Here is a 19,983-nt window from a genome sequence, read left to right as displayed (position 1 = left end):
CCCCCCCCCCAAAAAAAAAACGACCGATCCGGGAACGCCTGAAAAGGAGGCTAATGTTCACTCCCATGTACACTACAATCGCAGAGTAGACAGGAAATTTGGGGGGAGGGGGGCATTTACGGCTCCAAAAGCCGGGACGTGTGCCTTATAAACAAAAAAGAGTTGACATTCAGTCCCCAAAATGTCCCAGCCTAAATTTTAGTGGTCAGTGGCCACTGGACCACCTTTAATTTCGAGCCCTGATTTCCGTTTCACTTACAGGCAAAATGGAGAAGTACACGATCCAACACGAGCTCGGGCAAGGCGCGTTCGGTAAGGTGTACAAGGCGGAACGTAAGGAGGACGGCAGCGCGCTCGCTCTCAAGTGTCTCACCGTGGACTCACTGGACAAGGGACAAGTCGTGCTGAAGGAAATCAGCGCTCTACAGCAGGTAAGACTGATTATTTCCGAAACGAAATAGAAAAGGAGTGCAGCTGTTGTTAGCAATAGATACTAGTAGTATTGGATATTCATGGATATGCTTTGTTTTGAAGCATCGGATTTTATTTGGAATTGGCTGTTGTCCACCTTTTGTTGCCTGACTAAATGTCCTGTCCTCTGTAATTGCATACTAGGCCCCATTGGAAAGCAGCTTCTACTAGCTGAATAGGCTACCCAGCCGTTTCAAAATGAAATAAATAAATAGATAAATAGGAAGATGTTCGTGTGCTGTTATCCTTCTAGCTTCAAGTCAGTCTGGCATGACTTAACAGACATAAATATTGCTAGTGAAATAATCCTTGTTCCAAGTAAAGGAAATTTTAAAAAGGAAAGGACAGGAAAAGAAAAGAATGAAAACAAGGAAAAGTGTTGACCACGTGTAAGCACCTTCTGATTCCGAAAAGGTCGCTTTATATTAAATTTGTTATTTTGCCTAAAACGTAGGTCGGAGAACACCCGAACATCATGCAGTTCACTGACGCGTTCACAGAGGGCGCTGGTTTGAACACCCCTGCCCTGAACGTGTGGCTGGTGCTGGAATACTGCAACGGGGGCACCCTGGACAGGTGCGTTACTAATCTCCAAGCAGATCCTAGGGTGGCAAAAGACAGTATCAAATTGGCCAGGCAGTATCCATTGGTCAGAGAGGGTCCTTGGGTGGCGTATTGGACCCTCTATGGCAAATGGATACTGCCTGGCCAATTTGATACTGTCTTTTGCCACCCTAGGATCTGCTTGGAGATTACAGATGCGTTAGTATGGTTACTTGGGCCATTGACCATGTTTACACTAGTTTGCGCAATTGCGTGCTGTATAATATATTGCACTACGAAGTCTGGCATATCTATCTGTGTGCCAAAGAAAGGGTTTGAGACTCTCCTTCTTCTCTTCCTGTTACAGCATTAAACATAAGGGTGTTATATGGCAAAGATAAAGGGCTTACAAAGTTCGCATGTATTATTTAATATTGCACTCTTCAGCTTCATCTTGGGTAGCAACCATGACCGAGGGACCGTTCTGCAATTACTGTGCGACACGGTAGAGGGCGTTGCCTACCTGCACGGCAGAAATATCGTCCACCGAGACCTTAAGCCCGACAACATCTTGGTGGACAACTCCGGGCAGAGACCAGTTGCCAAGGTCAATCAGTATTTATAGTGTCAATTTGTACATAGGTAGCCTTTCTTTAAGCCTTTCTTTATAAAAAGGCTCAAAGCCCTGTACTGGCTGTCCGACAAAGGGAAAATTAAACTGAATGTGCAAAGCTAGTGGCGTGTCCCTGAGAGTGGAGAAGACTGGCACCCGTTGTACCACTAAGCACTGGAGGATCTGAGTCTAAGTCTTAAGGTGTCAGCCTTGAATTGTATATTTAAGGCCGTGGCAGTCCGACAAAAGAAAAAAAAGTAAGGTGGTTGTGTGTACCGCTAAGCACTGGAGGATCTAAGTGGAAGTTATTTGCTACGAAGGCCGACAACGACACTGAACTCTCTGAGTGCTTTGGGAGATGTGTCAATGTCGCAATGTCGTTGTGGGCCTTCATAATTTGCAATATGTGCAGGAAATGAAGGACTTTTTGGCTTGATGAAAGTTCTGTATCAATCGTCCCTTAATAGATCGCGGATTTCGGTATTGCCCGTGTGTGTGAGCGGTGTGGCTGGGACATCAACAGCTACTACATGCAGACTGCGGTCGGCACCAGACTGTACCTATCGCCTGAAATCATCGGACCACTGCTGGGTAAGACGGTTGATTTTTATGTTCACGTTCGCAGAAGGAATACATTGTGTTTTTGCTCAGTGCTCAGTTTTATCTAAGCACATAAGGTCATTGACCTGGACCAGACATCCGTCACCATGGTGACTGGTGCTGTAGCAGACACCCGATTGGGTTGGGTTACATTATGTAGCAGAACATACAGTTGGAGAGCCTGCGAGTGAAGTATAGGTAGTCTCGTCTGGTGACGTGATCTAACGTTCTGACGTCATCACGGTCAACAGCACAGCCACCGCGGCCCGACCTGGTGACCTACACCGCCAAGACCGACGTCTTCGCCTTGGGCCTGATCGTGGCCGCCATCTTGGATCGGACGACAGTTCCGTTCAACCCGGGAAAAGTGACGCCCTTCCTGCCGGACCCCGCGAACGGACAGCCCTCGCCTGTGGCTGACGTCATGGTCGCACATCCGCGGTTCCCGGTGGCAGACATGCTGATGACCAGTGAACCCCCGGGGTCTCCGATAAAGGTACGTGTTATCTAGAACCGTGCTTTATCCAGAACCGTGCTTTATCCAGAACCCTGCTTTATCCAGAACCGTGCTTTATCCAGAACCGTGCTTTATCCAGAACCGTGCTTTATCCAGAACCGTGCTTTATCCAGAACCGTGCTTTATCCAGAGCCGTGCTTTATCCAGAACCGTGCTTTATCCAGAACCGTGCTTTATCCAGAGCCGTGCTTTATCCAGAGCCGTGCTTTATCCAGAACCGTGCTTTATCCAGAACCGTGCTTTATCCAGAACCGTGCTTTATCCAGAACCGTGCTTTATCCAGAACCGTGCTTTATCCAGAATCGAATCGTGCTTCATCGATTTCCAGAAACGTGCTTTATCCAGTACTTTATACCCCCAGGCCCTGATCCTGTCCATGCTGGCAGCTGATCCTCACCAGAGACCGACATCAGAACAGGTCCTCGGCAGCCTTAAACAGATCACCAATTTTCCTCCCGGGTAAGCGTCTTATTAAATAAGATCTGCTTTACAGCAGACACGGTACATGTTTCTACCGACATTTCAAACATGTAAACTCGAACTCGTCAACCTTCGTCAGATGAAGGATGTTAATAGTTCTGCTGAGCATATTCCTTGTTTTGTAGGGCCGCCATCGTCGCTGTTCCGGTGATGCCACCTCCGGGCCCGCCCCCTCCCTACACCGTGGTGGAAGTGCCGGTTGAGGAGGGGAGTGCTGAACCTCAGACGTGGCAGGATCGGTACGTAGTCATCTGAGGTTGTTTTGTTAGCCTCCTGTGCAGGCTCCGGGCGTGTGGGGGTTTTGATGCTGCGTTTTTGTTACACTGTTTTTAACGCGTTCCTTTAATGCCCGGAACTTATTAAAAGAACGCGTTAAAAACTCTATGAAACGCAGCGTTAAAACTCCCACACGCCCGGAGCCTGCACAGGAGGCTATTGTTTTGTATCCTCATGGACGATATAGGTCTCACTTTAGATGTCTGAAAACGAAAACATTCATCAAGCATGGAAAGGCTGAAATGTAATCACTCGTACGTCGGTTTCATTCAACACTCAAAACCCTTCTGATCGAACCAAAGATCAATTGATTAATTGGTCGATTGATAGATTTTTGTCCCTGCAGCCTGTCGTCGTGTTGCCGCGCGTGCTGGCGGTGCGATGACGGCGAGGAGTGGTACCACCTAGCGGGGAAAGGTCCGGGATGGATCTTCGTGCTGCTGATCCTGTGGCTGGTGGTCATCATGGCGGTCATTTTCGCCGTGATGTGCGTGGTGGCCTACATGTGCTTCCTCTGCGTCCTGTCGGTCTGCCTCAGCCTGGACGACGACAGACCCGCGAGGGTGGAGCGGAGCAACGACACCGCCGCGCTCGCCTTTCTGTTCGCAGTCGGCACACTCGGCGCTTTCGGCGATTAGTGCTTAAGTCCGGGGCCCGGCCGGGCTGTTAACGGGAACTTCCAGTGATTCAAATGTGCTAAGTCACAATTCTCAAGCCGGGTCCCGGCCGGGCTGTCTACGTGAACGAAATATAAATGAATTCGAATTGATCATTATCAACAATGTATGTACAAATTGTACCCAGGATCAGTTTGTTCGACGGTTTGAAAAAATGTGTGCACGCGTGTTTACAGCTGAAGCAATAGGTACGAGTGTACAATATACAAATGTTCAGGTGTGTCAAAAACAGGCCTGGTTTTTGTACATTGTCTTGGCACAAATTTGCACTTTTCACTCACGACATTCCCTCTGATGAGTTTTGCACATAACGTTCTATTGTACAAACAATAAATGAACTTTTTATGAATGGTGTACAGAAAGCGCAGATTTGACATTATTCACACAGATATGTGGAAGAATATGCTATGACGTGATAACTGTGTGTTATACCTTTTTGCTGTTGTCAAATTGTGATGTGTTGTATGCATTGCCGAACGTGGCAAAGTGGGGGGGGGGGGGCTGAGCGAGTGGTGCGAAGATGTTGCATTGCCTCTCGCAAACAGTTTGAATGAAATATATTTTCGCTCATGTTATTGGCATGCCGTGTGGAATATGCTAGTATTCCATCTCGTGAGATCGCTTACGTGTAGCCACGTCTGGAGGATATGAAAGAATAAACACATTCTGGAAGGGGACTTGGCTGTTTCGCCTGTGGAAACTTTTGCCGACACGGTTGCTCTTGACAACGCCATTACATTATGTCGAAAAGAATAAACGTTCTGACCAACACTAGGTAAGTTGGGACTTACCCGAATTTCACTGAACTGGGCCTGTCCACTGCAGCTTGCAGGGCCGTGCGTGTCAGGTAGCCTGTGTCGCCCCCCGTCTATGTTCAGTGTTGGACGGTTGCCCCGAATGTACGCCACTTCCTTTGCCCCTCTCGCAAAGAAATCTGGTTTGGGAAAGTCCCAACTTACTGAGTGTTGGTCAGCCTTTTCGCCATAATTAATACCAACACAGATGAACTTTATTTCGATGAAGGTTAGACATCCAGGTAATAAGATACGCCAAAAAGCAGTTACTCAAGCAACTGGATATGATTTTGGAACGTTATGAACTTTCATTCCATTATATATCATACCATTATACACATTCCATTATAAATCATACAAGCATTCCAAGCTGCCAGGCAAAAGTGTTTACATGCGGCGTGCATTTGTTTGCCATGCGCATGATCCAGCGTTTCAAAGTTCAAGTACTTTGTACATTTGTTCGCCAGTTCTCCTTCGCGTCCGGGCCTCTGAATTTTGTTTGTCAGCTTCCGTGAACGGTTCTACGCGCAAAAAGCTGCTGCCATCGGCAGGTAGGTCCACCTTTCTTCTCAAACGTTGCGCACATAACATGCATAACTTCAGTCTTAACTTAAGTAAGCTGAAAAGTACTCGCAAAGTTAAGATGGAGCTATTTCAGTAGTGGCCAACCATAAAAAGCAATAGCCTCCGCCAGGCCTTTCTATGGGAATACGGATCGTAGAATTCCGAAAAAAAAGAGCAAAATTGGCCAGGGAAGTCCGGCCGCGGGAAGGTTGTTTCTTACCCGGCCAGTCAAACCTACAAGGGGGCCAAACTCCCCCGGCAAATATTCTCCTATATATAGCCAGCGTGGTTAGTCTGGTAGAGACTAAGAAAACAAGGTGATTTTTATATGGTTTCAAAGGTTCTCTTTGTCTAATAGTCAAGCATATATATTAGTCTTTTCCCGTCTTTGCTGGCGCAACTTAATATGTTTTGTCTGCTCGCTTGTTGTTGTTTTTGTTTTCTATGTTTCATGAAACGAAATTATAAGAGGAAGAAGGAATCTTTATTCAACTTGCAGACTTGCATAGCCTGAATTTTGTTGAATTTACAAAGTTAAATTGCCTTAAATTGTACTTTTGTAACATGTTGGTCAGACGTTCTAATGCCTGGTTTACTATCAACATCGTGAAAAGCCTTCCTTAGTAGCATAAATTCGCTTCCAAACAAAGTGCAGTGCAGTACTCAGGGGCGAAGGTACACAGGAGACGGTAGGTACAAAAAGTACAGAAGAGCAAATGCCGTTGACGTCGGCGGTGAAGGTGGAATCAAGATCGAGAGCACAAGCTGTTTCAGGTGACATGAAAAAAGGCGACCAAGAAAGTTGAAAGGAGAAATACGAAAAAGAAAAAAAATTCACAAAATGTCAGCAAATTCCCCGGTTCCTGATCCTATCTCTGTTGCCGTGCGACGGTAGCTACAACAAGCGTGCTTTTGTACAAGTGTCATTCTGTACGTGCGCAATATAATGGTGCTACCAATAGCTATCGCACGAGTCAACAGCTACACAATCACACACTAAATTAAAAGGTACACTTTAATATGTTATCCATTGCAAACGTACGTCTTTGAGGTCTCTTACACAGAACCTAATTAAATAAAACTGAAAAAAAGAAGCACTTGTGTTATGCCCGACGTTTTGAGAAACGCTGCGTGATATGCATTGTACGTAAATGCACGTTTACGGGAAGAAAACTTAGCACGCGGTAAGTAGCGTTTCGTTACCATGTCTAACATTTTAGCTTTCGTGGGGAGTGATGGCAATGGGTTTCCCATAGAACATGTCAGAAAAACTTGGAAGTCAGAAATGGTTACAAATTTCCTTCCTAAGATCCGATTGGACATATATCACTATTTCTTGCTGATTCAGGGACAGATTCTGTAAAGTTAATGTTTTTCCTCGTTTATAACTTCATTCTAAAGTTATATTTTCATCTGTTTTAAGATTTATGAAGGTTCTCCCCAGAAAAAAAACACCCCTATGCTGGTGGACAATGTATGGGGCTAAATCACAGTGTAGGGGGTAGAAAATCACAGCCTTTGTGTACGGGTGAGACCACGTTTGCGTCTGGTATGTCATTTATTTATGACGATTTACCACATTTGTGGAAGGATTGACATAAAAGGTGACTATCACCTTTTCAAAGATGTCAAACCTGAGACCAGACTGTAAGGTTTGAACCACTCACACCGGGAAGGTCTCTTACTCTTTTCGATACGTGTGGTGGGTTCTTTAACGTGCGCGGGGTGTGGCTCTCCCAAACACGGGACCTCCATTTAACGTCCTATTCGATGGACGGCCCTAACCGAAGCTAGGTACTCATTTTTGCCTGAGTGAAGTGAGGAAAGTTGTGTTAAGTGCCTTTCCCAAGGGCACAAGGTCGGTGGCATGTCAGGACTCGTACCCGGGACCTCTTGGTTCCTAGCCGAAGACGCTACTGACTGCGCCACACGGCCCCAGTCCAGTCATGTTTGTTGTTGGGTCGAAGTTGTGCCCAGGTGGTCGCTAATTGCGGTTGGATAAGGCTATCATTAATCTTTCCGTCAATACTATAATCTACTCCTACACTTGTCGAGAAATGATTAACCCGCAGAGTGTCACTCAAGAGGCGAAGTCCCATTCTTGATTAAGGGCACCGTCAGCAAAAAGCACCTGGGTGAAGGTCGTCGGGAAGAAAACAAACGTTCTGAACCCTAGCAACCCCGCAACACGGGCGGAAGTCTTTTTTTTTACATCATGATTCACCACAAAACAAGGCTCATGAAAGCCACTCAAATGCTTTGGGTTACTGTACAGTCAGTGTGGACAGATGTTTGTAGACATAGACTTGAAAAGTTTAAAGTTATACTCATAGGGGAAGCAATCACGAGGTAGCTTATTCCATTGTGATGTTGTTATAGGAAAGAAACTTTCAGCGTGGAACTTCCTCCTAAGAGGTGGTGAATGGGGGAAGAAAGGGATTTTCACCTGAGTGGTTATTAAGGTTGAGCCATTTTTTTGCCGTTAGCCGACATTTTTAGACAAGTGAGCTTCTAGAATGACTCAAATTATTGTACGTCTTCAGACAAGTGAAAGTGCTTATTGAGTTCTTAGCAGAAGAAGTTTTTTCCTTTCCCCAAGCCGAGGTGAGCACGACAGTCTCTTTGTTTGTTTGTTTGTTTGTTTGTTTGTTTGTTTGTTTGAGGACTTTTTCACCTATTAAAGATCGCTTGCTTTAGGTTGAGCTTTTACACTGTGTGATTTGACCATATAAGAGCTTAAGGCATTACCTGACAAATCTGTACTTTTCGGCATGCTATGTTTTTTTCGCTTCGTTTCATTTGTAGCCGAGATGGAGAAGTACACGATCCTTCAAGATCTTGGCCAAGGCGCGTTCGGTAAGGTGTACAAGGCGGAACGTAAGGAGGACGGCGGCGCGCTCGCTCTCAAGTGTCTCACCGTGGACTCACTGGACGTTGGACAAGTCGTGCTGAAGGAAATCTGGACTCTACAGCAGGTAGGATTGGTGATTATTTTCAGCAGTGACAGACCAGCGAACGAACCTAATCATTTTATATTTGTCACGATTTTCAAATTCCTGTACGATTGAGAATATATAGAATAAATGTTAAACAAACAAAGAAATTATGCGAATGAAAGGACGGCTCATTTGAGGAAAAACGTTTTCAAAAATCTTACGCACAGAACGAAAAGGAAAATGGTACAATATTCCAATTTCCTTTCCATTGATAGATGTGCAGATATTCAGTGAAATACTGAGTGACACAAATAACTGGTTTGTCAACTCCAACATATCATCACTTACCCAGAACGTTTTTAAAGGCTTTTTTTCTTTTGATATTTGTAATAGTGTCCTTCCATTGTCATCATTCAATCCTTGGGTGAGGAACCAGACTTGCACTTAATTTAATTTTGTACATATTTTGAAGCGTATGTTCATTTTCTTTATTGTATGTATTTATTTAGTGGTGGTGTCAAAATAAGTTCCTAACTTGAGTGTGCCACCACTAGGTCCTGTATTCTGCCTGTATGATTAATAAAAAAAAAAGATAGCTGGTTTGTGATCCCACGAAGACTGTTTATTGGATATGCACATATTCCATGCCCTCAACAATCCAGGTTGGAGACCACCCCAACATCTTGCAGTACACCGAAGTGTTTACAGAGACCGGCCTGAACACGCCGACACTGAACGTGTGGATGGTGCTGCAATACTGCACAGGAGGCACACTGGACAGGTGAGTATAGCCTCTACCAGGCTTCGGGAGGCGGCTGGAAAGAGTAGAAATCGGCCAAATAGAGAGATAGCATGCCAAGGGATCCGGAGTTGGTCCGCTAGAGAGTACATTTTGCCGCTCTCCTGTTCTCTCCTGTGCACCAACTCCCCCGGCATGCTATCTCTCTATTTGACCGATTTCTACTCTTTCCAGCCGCTTCCGAAGTCTGGTAGAGGCTAAGGTAAGTGTTCTCAACAACGTCTGTCCTCTGTAATCCCCAAGCGGATCTTTTGGTGGCTACAAGACAGTATCAAATTGGCAGGGCAGTAGTCAATAAACCATCCTAGAAAAAAAAAGATATAGATACAAAAAAGAAACCCCGATAAAAACGCATAAAAGCCGTAGAAAATAAGCCGAAACCTGAACCTCTGCTTGGAGATTATGCCCTATGACTATCGCTAGGATCGAAAGGGAGCCAAACAATTATATTTACACAAAGTCTAGATCTGCATATGTAGGCTAGGTTAATCATTTACAGCGTCAAGTGTACGGATTGCTTCTTTCCATGCTACATGATACTGTCTATATTTACCGACCGAAGCAAACCTGCCAGGGGGTCGCAGCCATTAAATCGGTATACTCTGCGGTATTACATTATTGTACATCTCCTCACAACAAAAGGCCCATGGATCTAAAGAGCGTCGAGGCCTGGTCACAACCCTCCGCACGTGCTTTTTGTCCGTACGTTTTTTGGGAGGCTACGTCTGCTACGTGTTTTCTGAAAACGTTGGGAAGGAGTGGCGTCGACGCACGTCACTCGCACGGTTGCGCAAGGTGTAAGAGTGTGGTCAGCACGCCACGTCTGGCCGTGAGCGGTTGCGTCCATCGTTAGTTGCGCAAGTAGTAAGTGAGTTGTACGTGCTTACAACGTACGATCTCTATGCGATTGCAACTTTACCGTAAGGAGGCCGTACTCACACGTGCTTCTTCCGCACGGCACGTACGGGGCACGCGCGTCGCTCGTACTCGCACGGCACGGGTGGTGCGTACCGCACGCAGAAAAAGTTTCACATGCACTTAAAATTCTACGGCGTGTCTGCGTGCTCCCAAATCCGTAGGATTCCGTACGGAGGCGGTACTCACCACGCACGGATGCCCTGCGTTTGCCCACGTTTTTGCACGTAGACAGCACGCAGAAGCACGTACGTTGTGACCAGCTGCAGGCCTTAAGGAAGGGCGGGGCTGAGTTTGTGGAAAGCTTTATCTCTGGTCGGGCTGATATGTGTATGACCCACGCATGATCCAAATATATATAAAAAGGCACGACCTGTGCATGCAAATGAACGTTAAATATTGTAAATGTCCCTATATCCCCATCCTGCGCAACACAGCTTCATCACAAGCAACAAAGCTGACCGAGCAGCCATTCTGCAGTTACTGTGTGACACGGCAGAGGGCGTTGCTTACCTGCACGGCAGGAACGTCATCCACGGAGCGCTCAAGCCTGACAACATCTTGGTGGACAACTCCGGGCAGAGACCGGTTGTTAAGGTCAGTTGGAATTCATGATGTTTCATCCTGTTCTTTGCGGCGCCGTGCAAAATTTTCCCGCTAAATGATTTTCATGTTTCGACAGAACACTGTTCTCAAATTGTGTCTTTCGTTGCCACTGTTGAAGGCCACAGCAAGAAATTTTGACAATGTATGAATCTTGTTTTTCTTGGCCCGCCTTGTTTTTTTCATCCTACCGCACTAGATTTGGAGTCTGCGGATGATCCATAAAATTTACTTGCTGTGGTCTAATTTCAATTTACAACCTGCAGCAGGTATGCTTTAATAACCAGGGGTGCCAGAGTACACAGTGCAATTTTACGGAACACAGTGCAATTTTACAAGTACACAGGGCAATTTTATGGAATACAGTGCAATCGTATTAGTATACAGGACAATTTTATTGAATACAGTACAATCGTATTAGTCAGTACAGTGTAATTTTACTAGTATACAGTACACTAATACGATTGCACTGTATTCCGTAAAGATGCACTGTATATTAATACGATTGCACTGTATTCCGTAAAATTGCACTGTATACTCTGGCACCCCAGTTAGCGCTTTCTTTATCTTTTGTCCCCCAGATCGCTGATTTCGGGCTTGTCCGTGCGTGTGAGCAGGGCGGCTGGGATATAAACACCTACCACAGGCAGGACGCTAACGGCACCCGGATGTACCTGGCACCGGAGATCATAAGTCCGCTCATGGGTGAGACTTTACTTTAGTTGTGGCGACAACTTGTTTTCCAAGCAGAAGTTCTAATAGGCATCGGCTTATGTTGGGCGAAAACCAGTGCAATGGCCAAGTGGGTAGAGTGCTCTCCTTGCATTCGGTAGGTCGTGAGTTTGATCCCCGGCCGAGTCATACCAAAGACTTTAAAAATGGTCCATACTGCTTTCTCTGCTTAGCACTCAGCATTTGGGACGGAGTATAGGAGCTAAACACACACCACTACCAGCGGACTAGCCCCCTGCTGTAGTGATTACTGTGTGGCCCAAGGGCTACAGAAACGGAGATGGGCGCCGCCATATGCGACCATGCTGATGGTTGCGGGTTGAGTTTTAGCGTAACTAATTTTATGTTGGGCGTTTACAGTCCACAAGTATTTGAACTTTGTGTCATTGTTATACCTGTAGCAAGAAGTGTTTTACCACTATTTTGAAACGTACACAAATATGTTTAGGTCGAGATCTCAGCCATCCAAGAAATGAGAGTCAATATTACAACCATCTGACCCTGACGCAGCTGCACTGTCATTCAATTCCATGGCCATCTGTAACTCTTCAGTACAAAGGCACAGTACTCTACCAAACAATACAATCTAGTGCAAAGTAAGTATTGTTGGGTACTTTTGTCTTTCATGTTTTTAAAAAGTTTTAATCTATCGTTCCTACAGCACAGCGACCCGATCTCGTGAGGTACACCGCGGAGGCTGACGTCTTCGCCATGGGTTTGATTTTCACCGCGATCTTGCAACTGGATGATCCCATCATCCCGGCGAAAGATCCCGCCGCCCAAGGGACAAATCCAGCCCTCCCGGGGGAAGATCCAGCAGCCCAACTGCAAGCGACAGATCCCGCAGATCCAGTGACAGATCCAGCCGCCCCAGCGAAAGATCCAGCCAAAGATCCCACCAATACAGCGACAGATCCAGCCGATCCGGCGACAGATCCAACCGCCAAAGCAACAGATCCAGCCGCCCAGGCCAAAGATCCAGCGGTTCCATCCACTGATCCCAGGGTTCCAGCGACAGATTCCGCAGATCCAGCCGTCCCAGGAAAACTCGTGCCTGCCCTTTACATAAATGAGAAACCCACGGCCATAGCCGAGGTCATGATCGCATATCCGGGGCGCCCGGTGGCAGACTTGCTGATGCCGAGTGAACCGCAAGAGTCTCCTGTAAAGGTGTGTGAAAATGGAGCTATTCATATATAAAGCAGAACTAAGCAATATTGGAACTCACCAATTCCCTACTGTGCTAGACTGCCGAATGATTTAAATACTGCCTGATTGTGCAGCACGACAACTTTTTAAGATTTCACATGTTGTTAAATGCTGTTTGTAAATATGAGTATTTTTTATTTAGTGTGATTAAGAATTGTGATTTTAAGTATATGTAAAGGAGTGTGTAATTCAGTCAGCAGACGGTGAAATACTTCTTCTAGTTGTTTTACTACTACAAAAAAAAAGATGGAGGGAAGAGGGCAGAGTGAAAGGAGCGCTTGATTCTGATCTCCACAAACCACAGTTTCAAACTTGGTCTTTTGATCACAACAAATTATAGCCTTTTCGCGACAAAAGTACAAACGATGTATGCAGGGTTTTTGTAAAGAAAATGAGACCTGACAGGTTGATTCTATTTCCCCCCCAGGCCCTGGTCCTGGCCATGCTGGCGGTTTATCCTCCTCAGAGACCGACATCAGAACAGGTTCTCGGCTGCCTTAAAGAGATCATCAACTCTCCTCCTGGGTACGTCTTGATATTCTGTGTCATCATACCTATGGCACACGTCTTTGTCGACTTAACGTTACGTCTACTTGTTATGTTTACCTTTACAGAAGGAAAACATTTTTTTTACTCTGTTGTTTCTTGTTCTTCTTGTACCGGAAACAAATAAGGTCAATGACCGGGACAAGGCAGTTGTCACCATGGTAACTGTGGCTGTAGCAAACACTGTGTGGTGTTGGATTACACTATGTAGCAAGTGGTAGAACGGAGTTGGAGAGGCTGGTCACCATATGTATGAATGTGCTTGTTATGTGAGGATTAACATTATGCATGTTAATGTTGTAAAATTGGCTTGTAAATGTTACCTATTTACTTTGGCTGATGATATTCCTTGATAATCTTGCAGTGCCGTCGTCAAAACTCCATCGTTGGCCCCACGGCCTCCTCACATCGTGGTCGATGTACCGGACGAGAGTTCTGAGACGTAAGTATTAATCTTCAGCCGTTCAACGATTCACCTTTGTTCTGCAACAGTTGACTTATATACTGAAAGCTACGTACTTGGTACCTATTAGATAGCGATTAGTGGACTTCAAAGATGTGACGACTCCGCACAGGCTTCGAGAGCGGCAAACTGTTCTCTCCAGCAGACCAACTCCCTTGGCATGCTATCTCTGATCATCTCTCTATTTGGCCGATTTCTTCTCTTTCAAGCCGCCCCCCGAGGCCTGATAGAGGCTAATTGCATCCAATGATCAGTGTATATAAAGTCGTTTGTTCTTCACCTTCTTGTTTCTGACCTTCCGCAGCTGCTGTGGTGCTTGCTGGAGATGCGATCCTGAGCACGACTGGTACAGCTGTGCGGGGAAAGGCTGTGGATGGGTGATCCTCCTGATCATCATGTACGTCATCGGAGTGCTGCTCCTAATCGCTATGGTCCTGTGCATCATTCTCTTCGCCATATACACCGGGAACAAGATTCCCGAAAGCACTGGTGGCGGCGAAACTCGGAGGGTATCTCAGGTCACCCATGTTCAGGTACAGCAGTCAAATGCACAGTTAAATCAGCTGGCAGTCTCCTCCAATTCACTTCGCACATCTACTGCCAACCTGGCAGCCACCGAATAAACGCCCAACGTTAAAAAGTCAAGAGCAGGCCGGTCGACGCCAGCGCGACATTTGTACACATGTAGTGTATACATAGCCTGGGTACCAAACCTTTGGTCGGCTTGGCGGTAATTTTCCGACCCCGGCCTTTACCAAGCACAGGCGAGCTATACCACGGACCTATCTCCAACTGGTTTCCCTGTATCCACTGACTTCCTGTATTACGCTTAGTCTTCTTTTGCCGTTGTTGCCGAAGAAACGTAAAATCCCCCAAAGTGCGGTAATTGTGAGGCCTGGTTGGCGGCTCCAAACGCTCTCGGCGCCGAAGGGATAGCGATGAGCTCACGGCGGTCTGGTTACCCAGGCTAATGTATATAGGACCTTAAAGCCTGAATTAAAGAGGTATCCACCACACTCAAAGTCTGAAGAAACCACATTCTGACACGTCTTACATCTGACTCTAAGGCCACATCAATTTAATTTCTTGGTTAACGGATTTTTCTAGAAAAATAATGGAGCGGGCGGACGAAAAAAAAAAAACAGGCCTAGGCATCGTATTATGGCCCAAAATGGTACGATAGAAGCCATGAAGTCAACACACCAGGCTGGTTCAAAATTTAAACAATGAATTTTGAACTTTTAATGATACCATTGCATTGAAAGATGGAACAACTGTAACAACTAGGATGTAAAGGACTGTTTTAAACTTTTCAGGGCAAAAGATGAGCATTTTGCAGTTGATTCTGAATTTTTATTTTTATTTGCAAATCAGAAAAAAAATGAAGCGGCAAATCCGTTAACCAAGAAATTAAATTGGTGTGGCCTAAAAATAAATAAAAGGTTGTCTGGAACGACCTGATGAATTCACTGATTGAGAGGTCACTTATGTCTAGATTTGTGAAATCCACTGTATGAAGTGTGCTTTAAATCACTGGAAAGTGCATCTTGGTGCGTGCCTGAATTTTTGCCTCTCTTGAGACCATTGATGAATACATCAAGAAGGTTTGGTTTTAAACCTCCTGAGCTACATGTACTTCATTTCAGTTCAGTGCAAAGAATACATGTAACATGTACATATGTATATAACTATGTAATCTTTCAATTTCAACAAGAAGGAAAAATTGCAATGAAGTGGTTGATTGAAACTTAAGCCATGCTAATTCATTGTGTGTAAATACAAAGATTACACTATCAAATGACCAACTTTTGAAAATATGTTCACAATGATATAATGTAAATGTGAAGAGCCATATTGGTTGGTAAAATTTGGCGCTTAAAACGTTGGGGTTGCTTTAAATGGTAACGTTATGCTACTGTATGTACCGGTACATCTGTTTAAATGAAACCAAATACTAGTCTTCGTAGTGCTATACTGTGAACCTTTGCATGTAACACAGCATGTATCATTCATTTGCGGAAATACTGGTTGTGGCACAATGTTGTTGTATTCTGCTGTTTTTGAGCCACTCACTCTGATGATAGTACACTGTTCCTAAACCAAAGAGTTCACAAACTTGTGTGCGTTGGTTGCAGTTAGTTTCATCTGTGTATTTAACATGCAGCGTCTCATTGACTTTGTTGCTGTAAACTGTTCTATATATGTCTTATTGTTGTGTTGATATTAATTTCCATGCCATCACACTATATTGATTATACAAGCAATCCAAAAGTCAAGTGTTTTCATGTGCCAATGTTTATAGTAGCATACAATTTAAGAAGTATTGTGATCCTTACATTTGGTGCACAAGGAAAATATTTGGATGTGAATACCCTATCTACATGTACATCTCCATATACCACTAGCCTCTACCAGGCTTAGAAAAGTGTCTGGAAAGAGTAGAAGTCAGTCAAATAACAGAGATAACATGCCGGGAGAGTTGATCTGCTAGAAAGTACAGTTTGCCGCACCCAGACTGTACTCTCCCGGCATGTTATCTCTCTATTTGACCGATTTCTACTCTATTTCCTGAGCCTGGTAGAGGTTAATACACCACGTCCAACAAAATACAACACAAGTCTGTATAGATCAGTTGGTTTAATACATATAAAAAGGGGGGTAAACAGCATGTTGAATCTCTTCCACATACTTAAGTTAAGTAATTACACAAAAGTGTGAGAACAATTGCATCCCATTCCCGGCAACTTCCCATATCTGCACAATTGTGACAACTGTAAGCATGCGAACAAACTTGTAAAGTAACAGCAGACTTCTGTTATGTAATCAGTGTTAGAAATACCCATCTGCAGTCTGCCCTTTGCAGATCTGATACATTTTCAATATTGCAGAAGAAAAATTAAGCGACCTACGATTTTGCAGACTGAGAAAATCATCCTAGGGGTTCAGATACGAAGTAATTTTGCATGTATTTTTCAAATTGCAGGTAAAATGTTTGCCATCATGCAATTCTGTATATGCTATGGGTTTAGATCCGGATGTGCTTGCAGAAAGTATTTCCTAATTGCAGAACAAATTGTGACATTCTGTAACATTGCAGAACAGTGCAAAACGTATTTCTACTACTGGTAATGCTCAATGTGGTAGATATTGCAAAATCCTGGGAAACATTGGAGTAAAAATGATCAACCATTGCATGCTTATCCCTTCTGACACAAAACATTTGACACATTAACAAGCTTAGTATAAGAGTGTTTTCCATAATCATCAGCTATAGCCTATAGCATTTTACTGGCAAGGCAGCAGCCCACAATTTACCAAGGCTGTGGGTAAAATACTAAGTAGACTCCACTTTCTTTCATTCCACCAAAGCTTAACAAAATGGCAGTGTTTTCAGTGGAAATGCTGATCTTCTATTTCGAATATCTGCAGAAAAATGGCAAAGCTGCAATTATTACAAAGTGTGGATGGGCATAGATAGATGACAACGAAAGGCTCGCGACTTCTTTTCACATACGGTAGCTGCTTTTCGGTATGAATAATTTGTGACATACATCGACAAAACTGTATGACACACAGTTCTACTTTACCATTCTGAGTTGCCCGTCAAACATATATGGTACATACACGTAGTCCACCGTAGGACCTGGCCGTACACAAGTAACGTTACATTCATCTTTACAAAGCTCTACAAACCCTGCTTACTGGACATGGTTGGGAACAAACACAACCAAATATCATCATTAGTCAACAGAAAGTGAGTGAATTACACATAATTTATACAGTTAGACAGTGCTACATTTCAAACTATTATTCCAGCGCTCCCCCAAAACGTGAATACATATTAACCATACCCCGCTTTGTCTATCTAATTATTACATATAGAACCGCCTCTGAACTTATAAAGTTTAACTATATGTATATTGCATGCAGTAAAATTAACTTTGTACATCCCTGCAGTGCAGTCATATCTTCAGCCATTGCCTTGAAAATATCACCAGCAAATAATAAACATCTGCATTATGCCCTTCGTACCTTACTAGGGAGTATTTGACATTAAAAAAAAATCAACTCAGTGTTTATACCACATTTACACATGCCCAAGGCATATCCACAGCTTTCAAGCACCTAAAACAGTCACCGTTACTTCTCAAAAATACTCCTGAGAAAGATTTGCACTTCTTTAGAATTCAGACCTAACACGACTGACAACCAAATGTGCAGATGCTATGTAAGCAATAGTTCATACATTTACAATAAGTACAGATGTGTACTGCATAATTATCATCAATGTCACAAACAAAAGTTGCTTTCACCCGGCCTATTCTTGCAGCCAATGTGAGTTATAAATATGCACTTGTGTTGGGTACTTTTGTATCATTGCTTATAGATAAAGCTAGGCAAAAATGGAGACACTTTGTGTAACATTGCTACACAATCATTTGTAGCAAAACTACAGAGCAAAGGCTGCTACACTCTGTTTTGTCACTGTCTTAGAGAATGGCTATCAATGTTGTCATTTCACTATTTTAAGGCTACTCTTCTACTTTGCTGAGGTGTGTCTATCAATATACGTTTTTCACCATAGCCAGCTGCTCTGATATGGCCTTAAACTCTGCGTTTCTCCAAAGCGTGCTGATATGGCCCTATACTCTGGCTACCAAAGTCCACGTTTCACCAAAGCTACGGTGCTGATATGGCCCTATACTCTGGCTATCGAAGTCCATGTTTCACCAAAGCTACGGTGCTGATATGGCCCTATACTCTGGCTACCGAAGTCCACGTTTCACCAAAGCTACGGTGCTGATATGGCCTAGTGTCATGTCTTTTACTTGATCTCTACTTCTACCCTGGTAAGGGGTTGTGTGCATCGTTTAAGAGATTGCCTTACTGGTACCAAGTTAGGTATACATAAGCACATCCACAAAACGTACTGTGCCTGCGCGAAACCCGTCATGTATTGTGCATAGCACTTTGGCAGAATATCTCATTTCAGGTCGTATTTGTGGATGAAATCCTGTCTATAGTTTTCATATGTTGTGTTGGAAAACATATCGTCTCCAACAGGCAAAATTCTGATGCGATGTTGACCAAACATCCAACAAAAACCATTAAAAAATCTGGGTTTCGTGGAAGCAAAGTTTGTTCTGCCAACGTGCTACCCTATCCTTACATATCGAAACTGTTTTTTTTCTAACAAAAACCACGGAAAACCTGATTAACATACCACTCTGCTGCTGAGTCTGTGCTTTTGATTTGTCTTTCAGATCCTTTGTACGAATAAATGTATGAAGACCTGGCTTATCCCTGTATGATGCCATCTGTTAGTCCGTCAACACAACCCCTTACCACTGGTAAACTTTCCTGAGGTTACCTTGTACTTATTGATATGAAGGTAGTGTGCAAATTAGCCTGGGTGCCGTCCAATTTAGTACAGGCTCCTTGTACTCGCTTACACTTACACTTAGACAAGTTCAATTATCATGAAAGTTCATCTGTGTTGGTAGTTACATGTTTAAGTTAAAACTTTTGATCCAACACAAAAAAAGTTCTCTCACCAAGAGCTTTGGACCAGTCACTCTGGTATTCCTCAGTAGACTGACCCAGTGAGGCTTGTCACGTGGCTTCTTTGAAGTGTGACGTCAACACTGGGTCAGTCTACTGAGGAAGACCAGAGTGACCGGTCAAAAGCTCTAGGTGAGAGAACTTCTTTGTGTTGGATCAAAAGTTTTGGCTTTTAACATTTATCAACTGCTGAGTGAACGGAGCCTATACCGAATCGGGTGGCACGAAGGCTAGTATACAATCCACTTTTGGCATGGCTTTTTTTTGTCAGAAGACTGTCTTGGCCTTACTCACAAGCATACAAACACAACAATGTCTAATATAATAATCATGTGGTTTTGAACCACATTCCATTTCCATCGCTCCCCTTAGGGGACATACATATCATTACAAAAATTGCACAAGGCAGACTTTTTACAATGTTAATTAATTTAAATTGACGTTAGCACGAAGCCTCAGAGCACATCATCAAAAGACTCTCAGGTACCATCTAAAGCTTAAACTCCATGTCAGTTACAAAATGTAATATACAAATATACATTAATACAAATATAGACAAGCATAAGTACACGCGTACGCTCTCTCACGGGAAGCAGTATTTCGCAGGCTCTTTGGAGACAATGTACAACGTCCACAGTGCTGTGTGCATGTACATCACCGCATACTGGGAAATGTGACTGTAC

At 44.1% G+C, this 19,983-nt stretch overlaps 2 protein-coding genes across 2 annotated transcripts; both read left to right on the top strand.

Annotated features, from left to right (window-relative positions):
• The first annotated feature begins 266 nt into the window (after nucleotides 1–266).
• LOC109483996 (serine/threonine-protein kinase pdik1l-B-like) lies at nucleotides 267–4,138 on the top strand. The gene is made up of 8 exons (XM_019787153.1): nucleotides 267–431; nucleotides 926–1,047; nucleotides 1,462–1,621; nucleotides 2,095–2,218; nucleotides 2,479–2,723; nucleotides 3,106–3,203; nucleotides 3,350–3,463; nucleotides 3,847–4,138. The coding sequence occupies exons 1-8, from the start codon at nucleotides 267–269 to the stop codon at nucleotides 4,136–4,138; spliced, it is 1,320 nt and encodes a 439-aa protein (XP_019642712.1).
• A 5,076-nt stretch (nucleotides 4,139–9,214) lies between these two features.
• LOC109483995 (mitogen-activated protein kinase HOG1-like) lies at nucleotides 9,215–14,324 on the top strand (the record flags this gene model as incomplete). The annotated part of the gene is made up of 7 exons (XM_019787152.1): nucleotides 9,215–9,252; nucleotides 10,623–10,782; nucleotides 11,370–11,493; nucleotides 12,182–12,677; nucleotides 13,157–13,254; nucleotides 13,640–13,717; nucleotides 14,043–14,324. Coding segments are annotated over 7 exons (1,071 nt in total), but the record flags the coding sequence as incomplete, so codon positions are not given.
• Nucleotides 14,325–19,983: the final 5,659 nt, after the last annotated feature.

The sequence above is a fragment of the Branchiostoma belcheri genome, unplaced genomic scaffold, assembly GCF_001625305.1.
Source record: "Branchiostoma belcheri isolate BF01 breed outbred unplaced genomic scaffold, Haploidv18h27 scaffold68, whole genome shotgun sequence".
NCBI lineage: Eukaryota > Metazoa > Chordata > Leptocardii > Amphioxiformes > Branchiostomatidae > Branchiostoma > Branchiostoma belcheri.
This window is presented reverse-complemented; position numbering and strand designations above follow the sequence as displayed.

What these genes read in the sequence shown, in the direction of transcription:
- LOC109483996 (XM_019787153.1), top strand. Translation starts at nt 267, where the DNA reads ATGGAGAAGTACACGATCCAACACGAGCTCGGGCAAGGCGCGTTCGGT. An exon ending in AAATCAGCGCTCTACAGCAG is followed by an intron (nt 432 to 925) that starts GTAAGACTGATT and finishes CCTAAAACGTAG; the next exon opens with GTCGGAGAACACCCGAACAT. An exon ending in CCTCAGACGTGGCAGGATCG is followed by an intron (nt 3,464 to 3,846) that starts GTACGTAGTCAT and finishes TTGTCCCTGCAG; the next exon opens with CCTGTCGTCGTGTTGCCGCG.